We start from the raw sequence: 21,209 nt of genomic DNA, 5'->3' as shown, positions 1-21,209 counted from the left end.
TGAAACGTGGTAAGAAAACCGGTCCCCAAAAGATAATTCGCAACGACACAGGTAAAACGGGCACTAAAAGTACCTAATTAAGGAAATAAAGAGGCAGCGCTAACCACCAAGCTGTTCTGCCTTCTGGACAGAGCAATAACAATTGAAACATCAAAAACACAATACGCTATCAATTAAGGTTATTGCTAAAAAGTTGCTAGCTTTGTTGAATAATCCTTCAGATAACACCCACCTGTACTGAATCTGTGTCATCTATGAGATTCTTCTCCTTCTGCACATGAGGCAGAGTCGCTGACCCACTGGCATCAGCGTTAAGAAGACTTTGACTGTTTGGTCGGATGAACCTGTATTCACTTTTCCCAGAGTCTGTTGTCAAACACACCTCGTAATTGTACACGTGCTGCAGAGTTCCTGTAGCTCCAACATCTGCGTAACGGGGAGGATAATACGCGCTTGGAATAACGGGGAGATTCCCATTGGATTCATAGAACAAACGAGATTGTCTCCATCGATAGATTTTCACTGATAACAGAACGATGATAGAAACAATAAAAAGAAAGGAAACTACAGCCAAAGACAAGACTAAATAAAAAGTCAGGTTGTCATTGTAATCCTTGTCCTGTGAGAAATCATTGAATTCCGAGAGCACTTCAGGGAAGCTGTCCGCCACCGCCACGTTCACATTCACTGTAGCTGAACGAGAGGGCTGCCCGTTGTCCTCCACTACAACAACAAGCCTCTGTTTCACAGCGTCTTTATCAGTGACCTGACGTAAAGTTCTTATTTCTCCGTTCTGTAATCCCACTTCAAACAGCGCCCTGTCTGTCGCTTTCTGCAGTTTATATGAGAGCCAGGCGTTCTGTCCAGAGTCAGCATCAACAGCTACAACTTTAGTGACAAGATAGCCAGCATCTGCTGAACGAGGCACCATTTCAGCCACTAGAGAGCCATCAGTGTGCACTGGGTAGAGAATCTGAGGAACATTATCGTTCTGGTCTTGGACAAAAATATTTACCGTAACTTTGGAGCTTAAAGGCGGAGAGCCTCCATCTTGTGCTTTTACACAAATTTGTAACTCCTTAATTTGCTCATAATCAAAGGAGCGCACAGTATAGACAACTCCGCTGTCTGAGTTTACAGAAATATAAGAGGATACCGGTGTTCCACTGATTAGCGTGTCTTCTAAAAGGTAGGATATTCGGGCATTCTGATTCCAATCGGAGTCTTTAGCTTTTACAGAAAATACAGACAAACCTGGAGAGTTGTTTTCAGTTACATAAGCAGTATATGCAGACTGCTCAAATACAGGAGCATTGTCGTTCACGTCTGAGACTTTCAGAGTTAAGATTTTACTGTTCGTAAGAGGTGGAGATCCTGAATCTGCGGCAATTACTGTTATATTATATTCGGAAGTCGTTTCCCGGTCTAAAACTGCATCGGTTACCAAGGTGTAATAGTTAGTTAACGATGATGTTATTTTAAAAGGAAGATTGCGATTAATGGAACAACTGACCCGGCCATTTTCGCCAGAATCTAAATCTTTTACGTTGATTATAGCCACTGTAGTTCCAGGTGCTGAGTCCTCGGACACCGGACTAGAGAAGGACATGACAGTTATAACTGGAGCATTATCATTGACATCAATTACCTCCACTACAACTTTACTGGAATCCGCAAGACCCCCGTGGTCTTTTGCTTCTACATTTATTTCATATTTCTTGGCTTTCTCAAAATCTATCTGACCAACTAAGTAAATCGCACCAGTGTTTTCGTCTAAATTAAATGTTTCTCTCACATTACCTTTCAGGTTGGAAAACGAATAAGTTACCTGCCCGTTTGAACCGGTATCTGCGTCACTTGCGTTTATCGTTGTGACTAAAGTATTTTTTACGGCATTTTCAAAGACAATCGCTTTGTACACTGACTGGTTAAAGACAGGGGCATTGTCGTTTGTGTCTAGAACAATGACATCTATATTAACAGTGCCAGACCTCTGAGGATTTCCACCATCCACAGCAGTTAATGTTAAAGAGAGCCTATCCTGCTTTTCCCTGTCCAAAGGCTTCTGAAGCACCATTTCCGCGTACTTGACACCATCCGGACGCGCATGTTGCTTCAAAGCGAAATTATCAAGAGGAGATAAAATATAATTCTGAAGAGTGTTAACTCCTACATCAGGGTCCTCCGCGCTCCCCAATACGAAGCGCGCTCCTGGAACAGCTGACTCGCTGATTTCTAATTTAATTTCATTCGTTTGAAATGTCGGGAAATTATCATTAATATCCAGAATTTCAACTGTTACACGATGCAGCTCCATTGGGTTCTCCAGAATCACCTCAAAACTAAAGCTGCATGGAGATATTTCACCGCACAGTTGCTCTCGGTCTATCCTTTCTTTAACAACCAAAAGCCCTTTGTCTGTCTTTAGCTCGGTATATTGGGTGCTGTCTTCAGTCACAATGCGAGCCCGGCCGGCTCTCAGTCTGTTCAGATCTATTCCCAGGTCTTGTGCGATATTCCCTACTAACGAGCCTTTCTTCAATTCTTCTGGAATCGAGTACCGAATCTGTCCAGTAACTACCACGGATTTGCACAAACACACAATCAACAGCAGTACTTGCCATTTTAAGGTCCTGCAATTTTTTCTTTCCGCCAGTGCAGATCGAGTAAATCCCATCGTTTCCAAACTGTTCATCACGATCGATTTCAATTTAGTCTTCAAGGATTTTGCTCATTATACAGATAGGATACAATAATAGAATAAATGCATGAAAATGTAGGAGATTTTTATGGACTGAATCGGTTTCGGCCCAGAGCTGTAAAGCGAGTCTGCGCGTCTTTCTGTATCTGTCTCTCCAGTACAGCGCAATAATATGGGAGGTCCTGCTGGCTTTCTGCTTAGATAATATTGCTCCATTGATCAACAGCGGCACTTAGAGTACAAATAAAGAACAACTGAAACATGAATATGCCGAAAATGGTTTTAAGATTGTGATTTCAATTCCGATGAACTTGTATTGTCAACAGAAACAGGGTTTTCTTATGTAAGATGTGTCTTTTCTAAAACAATGAAATTAAATTGCCAGTACAGAAAGATTACTACAAAGTCACCACACTTCAATAAGTATCTGCAAACCTTATAGCATTGTTAAAGCAAGGCTGAACAATAGATCTTAAATCACATTTGCATGGTATTAACGGTCATGAAAATGTTGTAGTAAATTATAAACACTTTCCCTGCTCAAGTGTTAAAAATAAAAAGTTTAAGATTATTAATTCAACATCTTTTGTTGTCTCCAGTGCAGTAAAGTCTCATACAATACCCTTAATCAAACAGCAGTAAAACATCCCAAGTAGACATGACATCTGCCTCTATTTCCAGAATTGGTAGTTAAACACACCTCGTAATTGTGCAGGTTATTTTTGTATGTTTATGTAAGGGGGAAGAGGAATATGGCTTTGGGATAACAGAAAGATTTCCATTGGATTTATAGAACAAATGAGAGTGTTTGCAACATTAGATCTTCACTGACAACTTAACAATGATAGAAACAATAAAAGGAAAGCCACTAGTGTGTATTGGGTTGAGTATCTGGATACTGTCATTCTGGTCTTGTACATATGTCTTTATAGTAGCCTTAGTGGTCAGTAATTGGTTGTAATAAGTAAGTCTGTGTTCCTTAAAAAACACCACTGTCTGAGCTAATAGAGAGGATGGAAGAAGTGGAAGTCTCATTCATCAAATTCTCTGCAATAAACAATGTCAGAAGTCTGGATGGAACCTAAATCTGTGGCTATCATTTAAAATAAGGACAATCCCGGAGAATAGTTTTCTTTAACAAAAGTATTTATACTAAATTCAAAAATATTGCATTGTCATTTGTATGTGATAATATATCATTTAAGTTTTTGCTGCTGGAGATGGCCAGTGAGTCTGTGTCTGCAGTAATTAACATAATATTGTATTCTTATACAGCCTGTCTATCTAAAACTCAGGAGTTACAAGCATCTAATAATGACGTAAGGAAAATTTTTGATCTAAAAGATAGATTTGGGTTAACTGAACAGCTCACCAGACCATTGTCCCCTGACTCTAGGTCTTTTACATTAATTATAGCTATTGTAGTTCACGTTAAAGGGTTAAGGTGTCCTCGGACAGCTGACTTTTTGTCAGCTTAAGTAGAAAAGAAATATAGACCCTGTGCAGGGGCTCAAAGAGAAAACCTTAGGAGGAGCCACAGAAGACAAAATTATGGCTAAAGGACCTAAATACAAAGCAGAGAATCCAAAAACCAACCAAAAAAAGCAAGCGACAAGTTTGTACCAGGCAAAAGCAGTTAATACCGAGAGTAACCAATCTGAACCACAAGGCCAGGGAACAAGCACAAAGTCAGGCAGCGAGCAATTGCAGGGACAGAAAAGAGGAGAACAGAACACACACTAAAAGAGCTCCAGGACAGAATCCGCAATAATGAGCGAGGACATGAGAAAGAGGAGAACTAAGATAGTGCTGTGAGTGAAAGGTGATAGGAAAATTAGTTGCAGCATGAGCATTCGTTTGACTCAGTGTGCATGGGAATGTGAGGGCATGGAATGCGCAACACTTTTAAAAGACATTTCATTCATTACTGTTGCTTCCACTGTATGTCATTTTCAATATGTCTGATCTTTTCAAATCTATTTGATTCAGTACTGAAATCTCAACAGTAATTTCATCAAGGTGAAAAGCCCTTACTTCACTTTTTACTGTAGGTGTGAAAGCAAATATACAGTATTAACAATTCATTCAATCCAGTGTTTGCATCTCTTGCATTTATTGTTGTGAAAAAAGTCACTTTCAATTAATTTTCATAAAGAAATGCTTTGTACACAGACTGTTTAAATACAGGAGCATTGACATTCTCATGCAGAACAACAACATGTATTGCAACTGTGCCAAACCTCTGTGGACACCCACTATCAACGGCTGTTGGTAAGAAAGTTCTGGCTCCATTTCTCTGTCTAGAGGTTTCTCAAGTAGATATCGAAATCAAGTACCACATGGCCCATCTAATTGGCTGACTTCACACTGATAACCACCCATTCAGTGGTCTGATTGCAAGCACATCATATTAAAATCTCATCAAAAATACCTCATAATTCCATTGGCTTTTCAAGAATAACATTGAAACTAAAGCTACACAGGGGTATTTGGCTGCATGTTTTCTATCACTTTATTCTTTCTTTAACAACCTAAAGCTCTTTGTCTGTCTGTAACTCAGTGTGCTGAATGTTATCTGTAATGACAATAGGAGTATGGCCCTCTCTCATACTATGCAGATCTAAACCCAGGTCTTCTGCGAGATTCCTTAGAAACAAACCTTTCTTCAGGTCTTCTGGAATGAAGTACCAGACCTGTCCAAAACTACACTGGTAGCATGGAAAAGAAGAAATGAAATTTCTTGCCATTAAATTTCTCAATGCAAATGTTTTTTGATAATTCCAGACCGGTCAAATTATTCATTTTCCATCATGTCCTTATACTGTTGTATATAATAAAGTTTCAGGTACTTTCAAAATTCAAGAAAAAAACACATGGAAAAACTTGTGCAAAGACAGTCAGATCTTGACATCCATGTTAAGTGCCTGCAATCCAGGCATTTTGGGAATGTGAACTGCATACTCTGATTTTCTTGCACTTTAATATAGGAGGTCCAAGCTTGCAAAACCTTACTTACCAAGAAAGTAGAGCATCCTATTGTTTTTAATGCACCAATGCCTAATACATGGTTGTCCACTTATGTAATTTTAAGTACAAATACGTCGGAACCTACTGCAAACATTCAAAACCAACCATAATAATAATACTTTATATAATAATTATTTTAGTTGTAATGTTTGTCTCTTGTTATATTGTATAAAACAGACCAAGTATTTCTATATGTAACAGTCAACCTGCTCCTCAATAGTGGATGTTCTCAATACAAACAGTTCTGAGAATCAGATCCCAAGACCATAAGTTGTCACCTGTTTTCTCTGTCACAGAAAGTCGCTGTCCAGTGCTGAATGAGTCACAGTCGTAATACCACTGGTGTTCTGTACTTGAAATCATGACTTACAAAAATTGAAATAATGCAAAGTTATTCTTTAACTGCATAAAAAATGGGTGATAATGATGATGATGTTGATAATTTTGTTTGCAATTTGTTAAAATATTTAATTTCTGATAGACAATAATCTGTGCTAGAACAAGAGTCTAGCTAAACGTGCAGTAGACATTAGCTAATTAAATCTCGGCTAATGCATTAATTCTCACCTCTGCCGTTCCGTCAGCATCTTCTTTTACACAGTTCTCCCTTTGCACGTGCGGTATCGTCTCCGAATCACTGACTTCAACGTTCACAAGAGTTTGACTAACGGGTCGGATGTATTTGTATTCACTTTTCCCAGAGTCTGTTGTCAAACACACCTCGTAATTATACACGTGCTGCAGAGTTCCTGTGGCCCCAGCATCTGCGTAACGGGGAGGATAATATGCGCTCGGAATAACAGGGAGATTCCCTTTGGATTCATAGAACAAACGAGATTGTCGCCATCTATAGAACCTCGCTGACAAAATAACTATGATACATGAAATAAAAAGAAAAGAAACTATAGCTAAAGACACAACTAAATAAAAAGTCAGGTTGTCGTTGTAATCCTTGTCCTGAGAGAAGTCACTGAATTCCGAGAGCACTTCAGGGAAGCTGTCCGCCACCGCCACGTTCACATTCACTGTAGCTGAACGAGAGGGCTGCCCGTTGTCCTCCACTACAACAACAAGCCTCTGTTTCACAGCGTCTTTATCAGTAACCTGACGTAAAGTTCTTATTTCTCCGTTCTGTAATCCCACTTCAAACAGTGTCCTGTCTGTGGCTTTCAGCAGTTTATATGAGAGCCAGGCGTTCTGTCCAGAGTCAGCATCAACAGCTACAACTTTAGTGACAAGAAAGCCAACATCTGCTGAACGAGGCACCATTTCAGCCACCAAAGAACTTTCAGAATATACTGGATAGAGAATCTGCGGAATGTTGTCGTTTTGGTCTTGGATAAAAATATTAACAGTGACGACGCTACTTAGGGGTGGGGAACCGCCATCTTGAGCTTTAACAACAACTTGACAATCCTTGATTTGTTCGTAGTCAAAGTGACGCAAAGCATAGATCACACCTGTCTCCGAATTAATAGATAGGAAAGAAGTTAAAGTCGCCCCGTCAACTCGACCTTCTTCAAGAACATAGGTGATATGAGCATTCTGGTTACAGTCTGCATCTTCCGCGTGTACTGTAACTATTGAAACGCCGGGGGAATTATTCTCAGCAACATATGCTGTGTAAATTGTTTCAATAAATTTGGGTGGATTATCATTAACATCGGCCACGTTCAGCACAAGTGTTTTCTTGCTGGTTAGAGGCGGGGATCCTTCATCACTAGCAGTAACAGTTATATTATATTCAGATAACGTCTCCCTGTCCAGAGGCCCGTCGGTGAGAAGAGTGTAATAGTTTTTTAAAGAGGCCTTAATCGTAAAAGGGATGTTTTCGTTGATTTTACAGTTAACTTTCCCATATTGTCCAGAATCTAAATCTTTCACGTTTATAATGGCTACGGTAGTACCAGCTAATGAATCTTCTGAAATTAGACTCGTGAACGAAGTTAAAGTAATTAAAGGAAAATTATCATTTACATCAATTATTTCTATTACTACCTTTGTGGAATCTGTATACCCACCTTGATCTTTTGCTTGGATGTCTAGCTCATAGTGCTTTTCTTTTTCATAATCTAAATGTCCTGTAAGTCTAATTTCTCCTGTTTTTTCGTTCAGATCGAAAAGATCTGCAACGCTATCTGCGATTTGTGTATAAAAGTATGAAACTTGCCCATTTAATCCTTTATCTGCATCTGTAGCACTGACTGTTGTCACTATGGTATCTTTTAATGCATTTTCCGCGACGGTCGCTTTATAAACTGACTGGCTGAAAATAGGATAGTTATCGTTTGCATCTAAAATATTAATGTTTATTATTACTGTACCAGACCTCTTTGGGTCCCCGCCATCGACAGCAGTTAATAATAAAGACATCTCCTCTTGTTTCTCTCGATCTAGAGGTGTACGTAACACCATGTCTACATATTTACTGCCATCAGGACGACTGTGCATCTTTAAATCAAAGTTTTCGGTAGGTTTTAAATAGTAACTCTGGAGGCTATTAAGGCCTATGTCAGGATCCACCGCGCGGTCTAATAAAAACCGAGAACCAGGCAGAGCTGACTCGATAATGTCTAGTTTAATTTTCTTTCTGGGAAACGAAGGGGCATTGTCATTAATATCTAGAATTTCTACAGTTACACTATGCAATTGCATCGGATTTTCGAGGATAATTTCAAAGCTAAAACTACACTGAGTGGTTTGTCCGCACATCTCTTCTCTGTCTATTCTTTCCTTAACAATCAGTATCCCCTTGTCTGTGTTCAGCTCAAAGAACCGACCACTGTCGCCGTTAACGATACGAGCTCTGGCGGATTTCATTATTTTAGCATCTATTCCTAAATCCTTTGCGATATTTCCAACAAACGACCCTTTCATCATTTCTTCTGGAATGGAATATCGGATTTGTGCAGACACTTCCACTGAAAATAGCAAACAAACAAAGATGCGGTGTACTTGCCATTTCACAGAAGAGGTGAGGTTTATCATTGCAAATCCAGCACGTTCAAATCCGTAATTTACCAAGAGTATTACTGTAATCAAAGTGGCTAACAGATACCCTAAATCCCCAAGTTAAATCACAGGAAATTCTCTTCTGTTACGAGGAACTAAAATTTCCAATTCAAAGAGGTTTGCGTTTCTGTTCTATAATCCAAGCACTGTAAGCAGACTGCTCTCCGTCCTTGCCTCTGAAATACGGCGCAATAATATGGGAGGTCCTACTAAAACTATTACCACAATATCACCTCCTTGATCAACAGCGGCACTTTGCGTTCAGGTCATGAACTACTCATACCAGAAATGCCAAAGGGAGCTCTGTTAGCCTAGTTATTTTAAAGTGTTCCTTTTAAACAAAGCCTAAGAATAAAGAAAAAGAAAGATTTTACAAGTGCTTTAAAGATGTAGATTGCACTGCAGAATTATTTACTGTACACTTCTGAATGGAAAACGGTAATACTGAGTCACAAAATAAAATAAACTGATGCAAAGAGAATAAAAGCCTAAAATTAACATTTAATGTTTTATAACACGAAGATATGCTTATAGAGAGTGAAGTGACAGTAGGTATTATTTAAGCAATTTACACGTATAAAGTTAAAATTGTGTTGAATCTAAAAAAATGGGGCTTTAACAAACTAAAATCAACAATCCCTTTCATGATGCAAAAGTCCTGTTATATAGATTATAGTTATAATCACAAAGAAATGCTAATGATTTAGTAGAGATAAAACTGTAGGCCAAGGGATACGGCATATGTTTTTCTGTTTTTCAGGATAAATACGATTCATCAGAATATCGATGTATCAGTGAAAGTCATGTTATCTATGATTTTTTATAATCCAATTAATATTCAGTTCATATACCGGTAAGACGCGCTGATGAACTACAACCAGTGCAAATCAGCTGTGCTTGGTTGTTTTCTTTGACTTAAAATACACGGAGGAGAATAAGAAGACAAAATTAGATCAACACGCCCAATAATTCATATCATACATCCCAAGATATAGATTTAGGCACTGAGCTTAATCACCATTTTTCCCCCACAAATGCTGCCATCAATGCTACTTCTCATCATACTTCGCCAACTGGAAGATCACTAAAACACCAAAACCATTTTTCAATGTGCAAGTACACCTATACCGGATTAAGAATGGATTAAGCATAAAATATTACCTTGTATATATTAATGTATTATGTTGCATTCAGTTAATGTACTGATCACTTTTCTTAATAAGAAAAAGACGTTTCGTATACAAAGAGGACTGACATCACAAAGCATCGCGAAATTCAACTCTGATTACAGTATATAAAACTTAAAAAAACTCACTGACTTAACTGACTGACACATTTATTAAATTTTAATGTTACAATAATCTGTTTATATCTATAGGAAAATGAAAATCTAAAATAAAACTTGGTAGGCACGGCGCAATCAAAACTCTCACCTCTGACGTCTCGTCAACGTCTTCCATTAAACTCTTCTCCTTTTCAACGTGCGGCATTGTCCCTGTTTCGTTGGGATCAACGCTCACAAGATTTTGACTAACGGGTCGGATGTATCTGTATTCACTTTTCCCAGAGTCTGTTGTCAAACACACCTCGTAATTGTACACGTGCTGCAGAGTTCCTGTACCTCCAACGTCAGCGTAACGAGGAGGATAATATGCGCTTGGAATAACAGGTAGAGTTACGTTGGCTTTATAAAGAAAGCGAGATTGTCTCCATCTGTAGAATTTAAGTGAAATAATGACTATTATTGAGGCCATAAAAAGAAATGAAACTAAACTCAAAGACAAGATTAAATAAAAAGTCAGGTTGTCGTTGTAATCCTTGTCCTGTGAGAAGTCTCCAAATTCCGAGAGCACTTCAGGGAAGCTGTCCGCCACCGCCACGTTCACATTCACTGTAGCTGAACGGGAGGGCTGCCCGTTGTCCTCCACTACAACAACAAGCCTCTGTTTCACAGCGTCTTTATCAGTGACCTGACGTAAAGTTCTTATTTCTCCGTTCTGTAATCCCACTTCAAACAGCGCCCTGTCTGTCGCTTTCAGCAGTTTATATGAGAGCCAGGCGTTTTGCCCAGAGTCAGCATCAACAGCTACAACTTTAGTGACAAGATAGCCAACATCTGCTGAGCGAGGCACCATTTCAGCCACCAGAGAACCATCAGTGTGGACTGGATAAAGAATCTGAGGAGAGTTGTCATTTTGGTCTTGGACAAAAATATTTACAGCAGCTTTACTGATCAGTGGAGGTGAACCACCATCTCGAGCTATAACCTTAATTTCAATGCTTTTTATTTGTTCATAATCGAAAGAGCGCACAGTATATACAACTCCGCTTTCAGAGTTCACTGAGATAAGCGAAGCCACCGGGGTCCCATTGATGAGCTCGTCTTCCAGTAAGTAAGAAATGCGTGCGTTCTGGTTCCAGTCCGCGTCCTTGGCTTTTAAAGACAAGACAGATAATCCCGGAGTGTTGTTCTCCACGATAAAGGCAGAATATGAACCCTGATCAAACACAGGAGCATTGTCGTTAACATCTGAAATCTTTAGTGTAAGTGTTGTGTTACTGGATAGAGGTGGCGTGCCTTCGTCTGTAGCAGTAATTGTAATATTATATTCCGAAACATGTTCTCTATCTAAAGTGCCATCGGTTATCAGAGTGTAATAGTTCTTTATTGATGATTTTATTTTGAAAAGAGTCGTATTTGTGGCCGTGCATCGAACTTGTCCATTTATTCCAGAGTCCAAATCCTGTACGTTAAAAATTGCTACAGTAGTCCCAGAAACTGAGTCTTCTGAAACAGGATTAGAAAAAGACATTACAGTAATGACTGGGATGTTGTCATTAACATCGATAATTTCAATGAGTACTTTAGTCGTGTCACTGAGCCCTCCGTAATCTTTTGCTTCTACATTTAATTCATAGTTTGTCGTCATTTCAAAATCCAGTACTCCCGCAACTGTAATTTGACCAGTCTGCTCGTCCAATTCAAAAAGTTTTTCAACTGTATTAGACAAATGGGAGAATGAATAGGTTATATCTCCATATAATCCAGTATCTAAATCACTTGCATTTACTTTTGAAACCAGGGTGCCTTTTAAAGAATTCTCACGAACAGATGCTTTGTAAACCGACTGACTGAACACCGGAGCATTGTCGTTTGCATCTAAAACCATTACGTGGATTTTAACAGTGCTCGACTTCCGCGGAGTTCCGCCATCTACAGCTGTTAAAACTAAATTAAGTTCAGGTTGTTTCTCCCGATCTAATGGAGCCTGAAGCACCATCTCTGCATACTTGCTACCGTCAGGGCGAGTATGTTGTTTCAAAATTAAATTTTCAGAAGGGCTTAAGATGTAGCTTTGAAGAGCGTTAACTCCCACATCAGCGTCCTCCGCACTCCCCAAGTAGAAGCGAGCTCCAGGCGCGGCTGACTCGCTGATTTCTATTTTAATTTCATTCTTTGAAAAAGTGGGGGCATTGTCGTTAACATCCAAAATTTCTACGATAATGTGATGTAATTCCATAGGATTTTCAATAATGAGCTCGAAGCTGATTGCGCAGGGAGAATTTTGCCCACAAAGCTGCTCCCTGTCTATTCTCTTCTTTACAACCAATACGCCTTTTTCCAGGTTTAGCTCAATATGCTCCCCAGATTTGGCTGTGACTATACGAGCCTTACCACTAACGAGTCTTTTTACATCTGTTCCTAAATCGTTTACGATATCACCAACAAACGAACCCGGTTTCATTTCTTCTGGGATAGAATAACGAATCTGGCCATGAAGTCCTCCTACAACCCATACACAAAGGATGAAGAGCTGTACTTGCCGTCTCATTGTCCTCGTCGTTTCTTTTTTCGCTAGTAATCCCGTCAAATCTTACCATTTGAAAAACAGGCAATTTTAAACTGAATTTCCAGACACCCAATGTTAGAAGGCCACACAGATAAAACAAAAACACAAAATGCAGTATTCGCGAAAGCTGTTTTGTATTCCAAGGACGCTGTGCGGTGTGAACTGCTCTCTCTGTCGGTGTCTGTGCTACAGCGCAATAAAATGGGAGGTTCGTTTTATTTTTGCTTTATTGATCAACAGCGGCACTTAGAGCCCATATAAAGAATAGTAAAATTATTATTTGGAGGCTCAATAAGTTAAATTTACTCTTCTCCACACTTCTGGTGACAATGGTTGCCATACAAAATGAATGAAGACTAAGCCGACTGTTTAAAATAAGCTGCATCTCGAAATAAGGGAAATTCACCTTTATTATTTTTCCCTGCGTGACCTTAAGATTGGGCTGTATTAATTTGTCCTGAGCTTACTGTCATTAAACTAAGAGAAAACGAATAGAAAAAGTACTAATTGGAAATCTTAGCATTGCAAATAAGATATTACAAGTGAATCTTTTCAAGGTTCACATTTGTTAAAAATAATTATGTTATAAACGCACTACAAAGGTATTATTGCAACACATATTTGCATTCTTCCGCAGCACACAACCCCGCCTCCTACGTTTTCCCTCTGTAATCTTAGAATCTTCAAATGAATGTTTTCATGAATATATTCCTATGTAATACAACGTTTGTACGTTTGTATTTACCAGTAAAAAAGCTGCAACTCATTGTTGATTGTAAGTGTTAAACAAACTGGCAGCGAAATAGTTAAAGGCTTTAACTGATATGAGACCTTCAGAATTTAAAACACACAATATATTAAAATCAGGGACTTAGGACACAATCTACAGCATGTAAATAAACTTACCTCTACTGACAGCTCAGCATTCCCAACTGCCGCTTTCTCCTGCGCTTTAGGCATTGTATCCGTGCCACTTGCATCAATACCCACGAGATTTTGGCTAACTGGTCTTATGTATCTGCTTTCACTTTTACGAGAGTCAGAAGTCAAACACACCTCATAATTGTACACGTGTCGTAGAGTTCCAGTTTCACCAACGTCTGCGTAACAGGGTGGAAAATACGCACTTGGAATGACAGGGCCATTCTCGTTGTACTTAAGGAAAAAACGACTTTGTCTCCTTCTGTAGAATTTCAATGCCAAAAGGATTACAATTGAGATGATAAAAAGAAAAGACACAGCAGCCAGAGCCAAGACTAAATAAAACGTCAAGTTCCCATTACTATCCTGAGAGAAGTCAGTGAATTCCGAGAGCACCTCAGGGAAGCTGTCCGCCACCGCCACGTTCACATTCACTGTAGCTGAACGAGAGGGCTGCCCGTTGTCCTCCACTACAACAACAAGCCTCTGTTTCACAGCGTCTTTATCAGTGACCTGACGTAAAGTTCTTATTTCTCCGTTTTGTAATCCCACTTCAAACAGCGTCCTGTCTGTCGCTTTCAGCAGTTTATATGAGAGCCAGGCGTTTTGCCCAGAGTCAGCATCAACAGCAACAACTTTAGTGACAAGATAGCCAACATCTGCTGAACGAGGCACCATTTCAGCCACTAGAGACCCATCACTGTGCACTGGATAGAGAATTTGAGGAGCGTTGTCGTTCTGATCCAAAACAAATATTTTTACAGTCACCTTGTTGCTAAGGGGTGGTGAGCCCCCGTCCTGGGCTTTTACTTGTATGTGAAACTCTTTAATTTGTTCATAATCAAATGATCGAACAGCATATATGGCACCACTTTCTGAATTAACAGAAATATAGGATGATACGGGGACCCCATCCAAATTAGATTCTACCAACAGGTAGGAGATACGAGCATTCTGATTCCAGTCAGAATCTTTGGCCTGTAAAGAAAATACAGACAATCCGGGAGAATTGTTTTCCATCACGCTGGCTGAATACGTGCTCTGATCGAAAACAGGAGCATTGTCATTAACGTCGGAAATTTTAAGAGAGATCATTTTACTACTTGAAAGCGGGGGTGAACCTTCGTCGACAGCTGTAAAGGTTATATTATATTCCGCATCTCGCTCCCTGTCTAATGGGCCGTCAGTCAGTAACGTGTAGTAATTTTTTAAAGACGATCTGATTTTAAAAGGAATGTTTTCATTAACTGAGCAATTGACTTTTCCATTTTTCCAAGAATCTAAGTCCTTGACATTAACAATCGCGACTGTGGTACCGCTTTCTGAATCTTCTGAAATCGTGCTGGAGAATGAGGTTAAGGTTATAACAGGAACGTTATCATTGACGTCGATAACCTCAATAATCACTTTGGTTGAGTCTATGTTTCCACCGTGATCTTTGGCTTGCACATTCAGTTCATAATTCTTATTCTTTTCATAATCGATGTTCCCAATCACAACAATTTCACCGGTGTTTTCATTTAAAGCAAAGAGCTTTGCGACATCGTCTGGGATTCCACTGAAAGAGTAGGTTACTTGTTTATTAACTCCTTCATCTTTATCAGTCGCGCTTACTTTCGTCACTAAAGTGCCTTTCATAGAATTTTCAGTAACTTCAGATTTATACATTACTTGAGTGAAGATGGGAGCATTGTCGTTTGCATCCAGCACTATTATGTGTATTTTAAGAGTTCCAGACTTCTGTGGTTCCCCACCATCAACAGCAGTTAATGTTAAAAATAGATTTTCTTCTCTTTCTCTGTCAAGGGGAACCTGCAGAAAAACGTCTGCATATTTACTACCATCAGGCCGAACTTGTATTTTAAGGTTGAAGTTATCTGCCGGATTTAAAAAATAGCTATGGAGTGTGTTTACGCCGACATCGGGATCCGTCGCACTCTCCAGCAGTATGCGAGTCCCTGGCAGAGCTGACTCGATGATTTCTAGTTTAATTTCTCTCTTACTAAACGTAGGAGCGTTGTCGTTAACATCCAATATTTCCACCACGACACTGTGCAATTCCATCGGATGTGAAATTATTACTTCAAAGCTTAAGATGCAGGGTGATATTTGCCCACATATTTCTTCTCTGTCTATCCTTTCGTTCACAACAAGTATCCCTTTGTCCTTATTTAGCTCTAGATATGCGCTATTATCACCACTGACAATTCGAGCCCCGCCAGATTTCATTCTTTTGAGATCTATTCCTAAATCATTCGCTATATTACCCACAAACGACCCTTTCCTCATTTCTTCTGGGATTGAATAACGAATTTCTCCAAGAACCATTCCGACGAACCACAGAACAATAAAAATGTGTACTTGCCGTTTCGCGAAAGAGCTTGCCGTTGCGGAAGCAATTTTCGCACGCCCAGTTATAGAAATCCACATAGTAAACAATGGAATATAAACACAAACGCTGTTCCAATGTATTTGAGAAATCTGATCTTTACATTAAGGCCGTCTCCCTATCTGATTAGATAAAAATATAATCGTCACCGGCAGTCCGATTCTTTTCCAAGCGCATCAGATGAATGTGATGTCTCTCTCTTTCACCGCACAAGTATGGGAGGTCTGTAGTGTATTATTTTGGCAACTCTGCCTTCTTGATCAACAGCGGCACTTAGAGCTCAAATAAAGAAAGTGCAAAAATGTATCTGGCACATACACACGTATCTCTGCTTCAGTGTACAGTACTTTCAAACACCACACAGTAAAAATCGAACAGTCCGAAGCTTAAATCATTTGCTAATGATTTTAAACAGTTATATCTGAAAGAGTGGGTAGCATCGAGAAAATATGGATGTCATAGAAACAAAGAATAACCTGCACTTTGAAAAAAACAAATTAAGCTGGCAATACAAATATAGCACAACACATACAGTACACATGAGAGAAGGATGCTATCACCTAAATTCTCCTGCTGTAGCTGGCGCCACCATCCAGATGAGACATTAAACCTGTTCTTAAGGGTATGGCTGTAATTTCAATTTATTAGCTAAATTAAACTTAATTACAAGACATTATACTTTTGTCTTGAATCTGGTAACCTTACATATCTTTACATATACTGTAACTTACTACACAACCTCCCCTTTGATTCAACTGGTGAAATAATTTCTCCCTGCTCCGCCTCTGCTCTACCCAGCTGGGTGCTGCGCTTGAGTGGGGAAGAAAGCTCTCCTACAGTACAGTGTGTGCAAAACGCTTTGGGAGTTTTTTGGGGTGAAGGGTGTTATAATTAAAATCGATGATTATGATCAATTATACTTAGAATCACCAAAGACGTAAAAGTAACGAAAGAGCGTTACGGAAAGGAGAAACAAAACTAGGGTAATTTTGTCAAAAAAACACATAAACACACACAGATACAGACTCAAGTTGATCTAATTATTATTAAATCACATCTGTAACAAAAACGTCAGAGGAAAAGATCACATATGAGCAACCGATCTCGACTGCATAAGTCTTTATTTTTAGGTAAAAACAGATTTAAAAAGGGAGGGAAATGAAGGCTCACCGCGATATCTGGATCAGTACCATCCTTTCGCTCATGCTCCATTGTTTCTGTTGAACTGGGGTCCACAATTAAAAGGTTCTGGCTGCAAGGTCGGGCGCACTTAGGATCATTCTTTCTCGAGTCAGTCGTTAAACACACCTCGTAATTATACACGTGCTGTAGAGTTCCTGTTGCACCAACATCTGCGTAGCGGGGTGGGTAAAACGCACTGGGAAAAACGGGGAGGCTCACATTGGATTCATAGAAGTAACGGGACTGTCTCCATCTGTAATACTTCACTGCCAAGATGAGTATTACTGAGACAATGAAAATAAAGGAAACTACAGCCAAAGACAAGACTAAATAAAAAGTCAGGTTGTCATTGTAATCCTTGTCCTGTGAAAAGTCAGTAAATTCCGAGAGCACTTCAGGGAAGCTGTCCGCCACCGCCACGTTCACATTCACTGTAGCTGAACGGGAGGGCTGCCCGTTGTCCTCCACTACAACAACAAGCCTCTGTTTCACAGCGTCTTTATCAGTGACCTGACGTGAAGTTCTTATTTCTCCGTTCTGTAATCCCACTTCAAACAGCGCCCTGTCTGTCGCTTTCAGCAGTTTATATGAGAGCCAGGCGTTCTGCCCAGAATCAGCATCAACAGCTACAACTTTAGTGACAAGATAGCCAACATCCGACGAACGTGGTACAATTTCTGCCACCAGTAAGCCGTCATTCCGTACCGGATAGAGAATCTGAGGAGTGTTGTCGTTTTGGTCTTGTACTATTATAGCTATAGTCACGCTGCTGCTAAGGGGCGGGGAACCGCCATCGCGAGCAATGATTTCTACCTGGAAGTTATTCACTTGCTCATAATCAAAAGAGCGCACTGCATAAACAACACCACTGTCAGAGTTAATGGAGATAAAGGCAGCCGTGGATGTTCCGTTGATCAATTTGTCCTCGATAAAGTAAGAAACTCGAGCATTCTGATTCCAGTCTAAATCTGTGGCTGTCAATGAAATTATAGACACACCCGGAGTGTTATTTTCTATGACATAAGCAGAGTATGAGTTCTTTTCGAATATAGGAGCATTATCATTAACGTCAGAAATATTTAGCAGGATAACTCTTGTATTTGACAGAGGAGGGGAACCTTGATCTCTTGCAGTAATAGTAATATTGTACATGGATATGCTTTCCCTGTCTAAAACAGAATCGGTGACAATACTGTAATACTTCGCTAGGGAAGATTGTATTTTAAATGGTACATTTTGATTGATAGCACATTGTATCTGGCCGTTCCTCCCTGAATCGGCATCTTCGACATTTATAACCGCGACAGTGGTGCCAACCTCCACATTTTCAGACACCGTGCCGGAAAACGACATCACATCTATGACAGGAATATTATCATTTATGTCCTTCACCTCGATTATTACCTTACTTGAATCAATGAGTCCCCCGTCATCTTTTGCCTGGACATTAATCTCATAATGTTTCGTCTTTTCAAAATCTAACGATCCCGCCACTGTGATTTTCCCTGTATTCTGTTCCAGTTGAAAGAGATCCAAAGCGTTGTCTGTAATCCGAGAAAGAAAGTAAGTCACGCGTCCGTTTGAGCCCTTATCTGCGTCTGTTGCAGTAACAGTAGTGACCAGAGTCCCCTTGATTGCATCCTCGAAAACAGAGGCTCTGTAGAGGGACTGAGTGAAAACTGGAGGGTTATCATTTGCGTCCAGAACCACAATGTTGATTTTTAATGTCCCAGACTTCTGCGGATTCCCCCCGTCTGCAGCGGTTAACACCAGGGAGAGCTCCTCTTGGTTTTCTCTGTCCAGAGGGGTTTGCAGTACCATCTCCACGTATTTGCTACCATCAGCGCGATTCTGTAACTTTAAATTGAAATAATCCAAGGGTTTTAAGGTGTAGCTTTGAAGAGCATTAACACCCACATCAGGGTCATCTGCACTCTCTAACAAAAAGCGTGAGCCTGGCAGAGACGATTCACTGATTTCTAGTTTAACCTCTTTCACTGGAAAAGTCGGGGCGTTGTCGTTAATGTCTAATATTTCCACTGCTACGGGGTGTAGTTCAATAGGATTTTCCAGAATAATTTCAAAACTCAGCGTGCACAATGGTATCTGCCCGCACAAACTCTCCCTGTCAATTTTTTCCTTTACAACCAAAATCCCCGTCTGTATATTTAGCTCGAAGTACTGGTTACTACCTCTTGTAACAATACGGGTTCTGCCGGCTACTAACCTTTTATGATCTAGTCCCAGGTCTTGTTCGATATTTCCTACAAAGGATCCTTTTACCATTTCTTCAGGGATAGAATATCGCAATTCCCCTCGCACGCTTTCAGCAGTACACAGACAGAGAATCGCGAAATGTATTGGCCACTGAGCAGAACAACAGTCTCTTCTAGACCTCATTTCCACAAGGTAATATTAAACATTCAGCAGCAGAAAGAGGAGACAATACAGATCATAACCATTGAATGGCTTCCGAGAACAATTTAAAAAAACATGCAAAAATAAAAGCCGTTTTTCCTTTAATTCCGACAGCAAAATATTTCGTGTTTCAAAGCTGCAGCTCCCGGTCAGTAATCCCAGCAACGCACATAATGAAATCTTTCCCGTCTGTGTCTGTGTTACACAGCAATAATATGGGAGGTTCTTTTTCACCAGCTTACAGTCATGCTAATCAACAGCGGCACTTTGAGCTGAAGTGAAGAATTACACATTTTAAAGATAGAAAAAAAGGGTTTGGAGGAACACACCTACAAATAGCAAGTTTTTATATTTCAACACAATATACTGTATAGAAATAACTAGTGTATAGAAAACACAATATTTTTGACACGAAAAAATACTACGAGTACCCTAAAGTGTAGAAAAACCGTTACGTTAATTTAATCAACTAGCATTTTTTTAAAATGGAAATTAAGCTACTACATATTTACCCTTTGCTACTGTAGCTGTTACCACTACTAGCGTCTTAGTTACGCTCTTACGGTATGTGCGTTATTGCTACTAGTAAGTTGAAAAATAGGTAGCTGTAATAGCAATAGTGGAATCCCATTTTAATGTAAGTACTCTGGAAAAGCATTTTGACAGATCGATAATCAATGTAATTTTTATCGTTGCTCTTTGGTTTTCTTTTTTGACGCAATCGATTTTCATTACTTAATTCGACATGATAAAAAATACTGCATTTTTAACAAAGTAAAAACAAACGAAACCCCTGAAAGTGAACTCTGACCCCTCATATTAAAGCTTATGCTTTAAAAGGGCAAGCTTCTGCATCTTACGAAAACATGTCCGTAACAAATTAAAGCAGCGTTTTCTTTTTTGTTGAACGGAGAGTTTTAAATGTGGCTAATATTAGCTCGAAACAAACATGATGAGAAAGACATTTAGATTTCACACTAAAAGATTAATTTACTGTTATTCTGAATTTGCTTGCAAAGTGACAGCTCTCTCGATCAAGCGCATCGTCTTATTATACCAAAACATAAGATTAAGAAATATATTCAGGAAACAATTTAATGACACTTAATGACACATACTAGACGAGTTAAACATTCGTAATTTGTTTTTCTCTGTTGTTTGTTGAAATTTAATTTGCTTGACTTTAGATAGGTATTCACAACAGAATGAATATTAATAATCTCGTTCAGTTGCTTAATGCACGGTTTGCGTACTATATGTACAGTAAAGACAACGTGAGGCGCGGCCATGGAGACTGAGTTTAAAGAGGGCACTAATGAAAAAGAACATCATTGACATCTGTTTGAGAAACAATACAAAGGTCAATTTTGGTATTTATCCGTGAAAGTGTGGAATTTAAATCAAGAGATATTACATACAAGCTATGCAATGACCTTATAATTCCTAATGTAGAAAATTGTGCACAATCAGAGAGTAGAAGTGCAACCAAATATGCTCCTGGGCATAAGGCATTCATCTACACTGACAGGCTGCAGGAACTGAATTATTCTTAAAAAGATAAGGTTACGAGGGGACCGGACCCAAGCGCCAAAATCCTCAAAGACACTGACAAAGTCATCATAGTGCACTTCTTCCAAATAAACAATGAAATCTGAACCAAAGACAGCAAGTAGAAACTATGCAGGAATGCATTTAAAGCAGAGAACAG

General features: G+C 39.4%; 1 protein-coding gene across 2 annotated transcripts in view; it reads right to left on the bottom strand.

Moving 5' to 3' along the window:
* LOC102689599 (protocadherin gamma-C5-like) overlaps window positions 1-21,209 on the bottom strand; it is a 211,921-nt gene that overhangs the window by 118,420 nt on the left and 72,292 nt on the right. Inside the window, exon 1 of one of the 2 annotated variants that reach the window (XM_069196141.1) lies at window positions 17,072-19,639. The exons of the other annotated variant lie outside the window; for it this stretch is intronic. Coding sequence (XP_069052242.1) covers window positions 17,072-19,483 — 2,412 coding nt within the window. The 5' untranslated portion in view covers window positions 19,484-19,639. Of the gene's footprint in view, window positions 1-17,071; window positions 19,640-21,209 lie in introns of those variants that run through there. 2 annotated transcript variants of the gene reach the window in all.

The sequence above is a fragment of the Lepisosteus oculatus genome, chromosome 11, assembly GCF_040954835.1.
Source record: "Lepisosteus oculatus isolate fLepOcu1 chromosome 11, fLepOcu1.hap2, whole genome shotgun sequence".
Classification (NCBI taxonomy): Eukaryota; Metazoa; Chordata; class Actinopteri; order Semionotiformes; family Lepisosteidae; genus Lepisosteus; species Lepisosteus oculatus.
The sequence above is the reverse complement of the archived record's forward strand: the minus strand, read 5'-3'. Positions and strand labels throughout refer to the sequence as shown.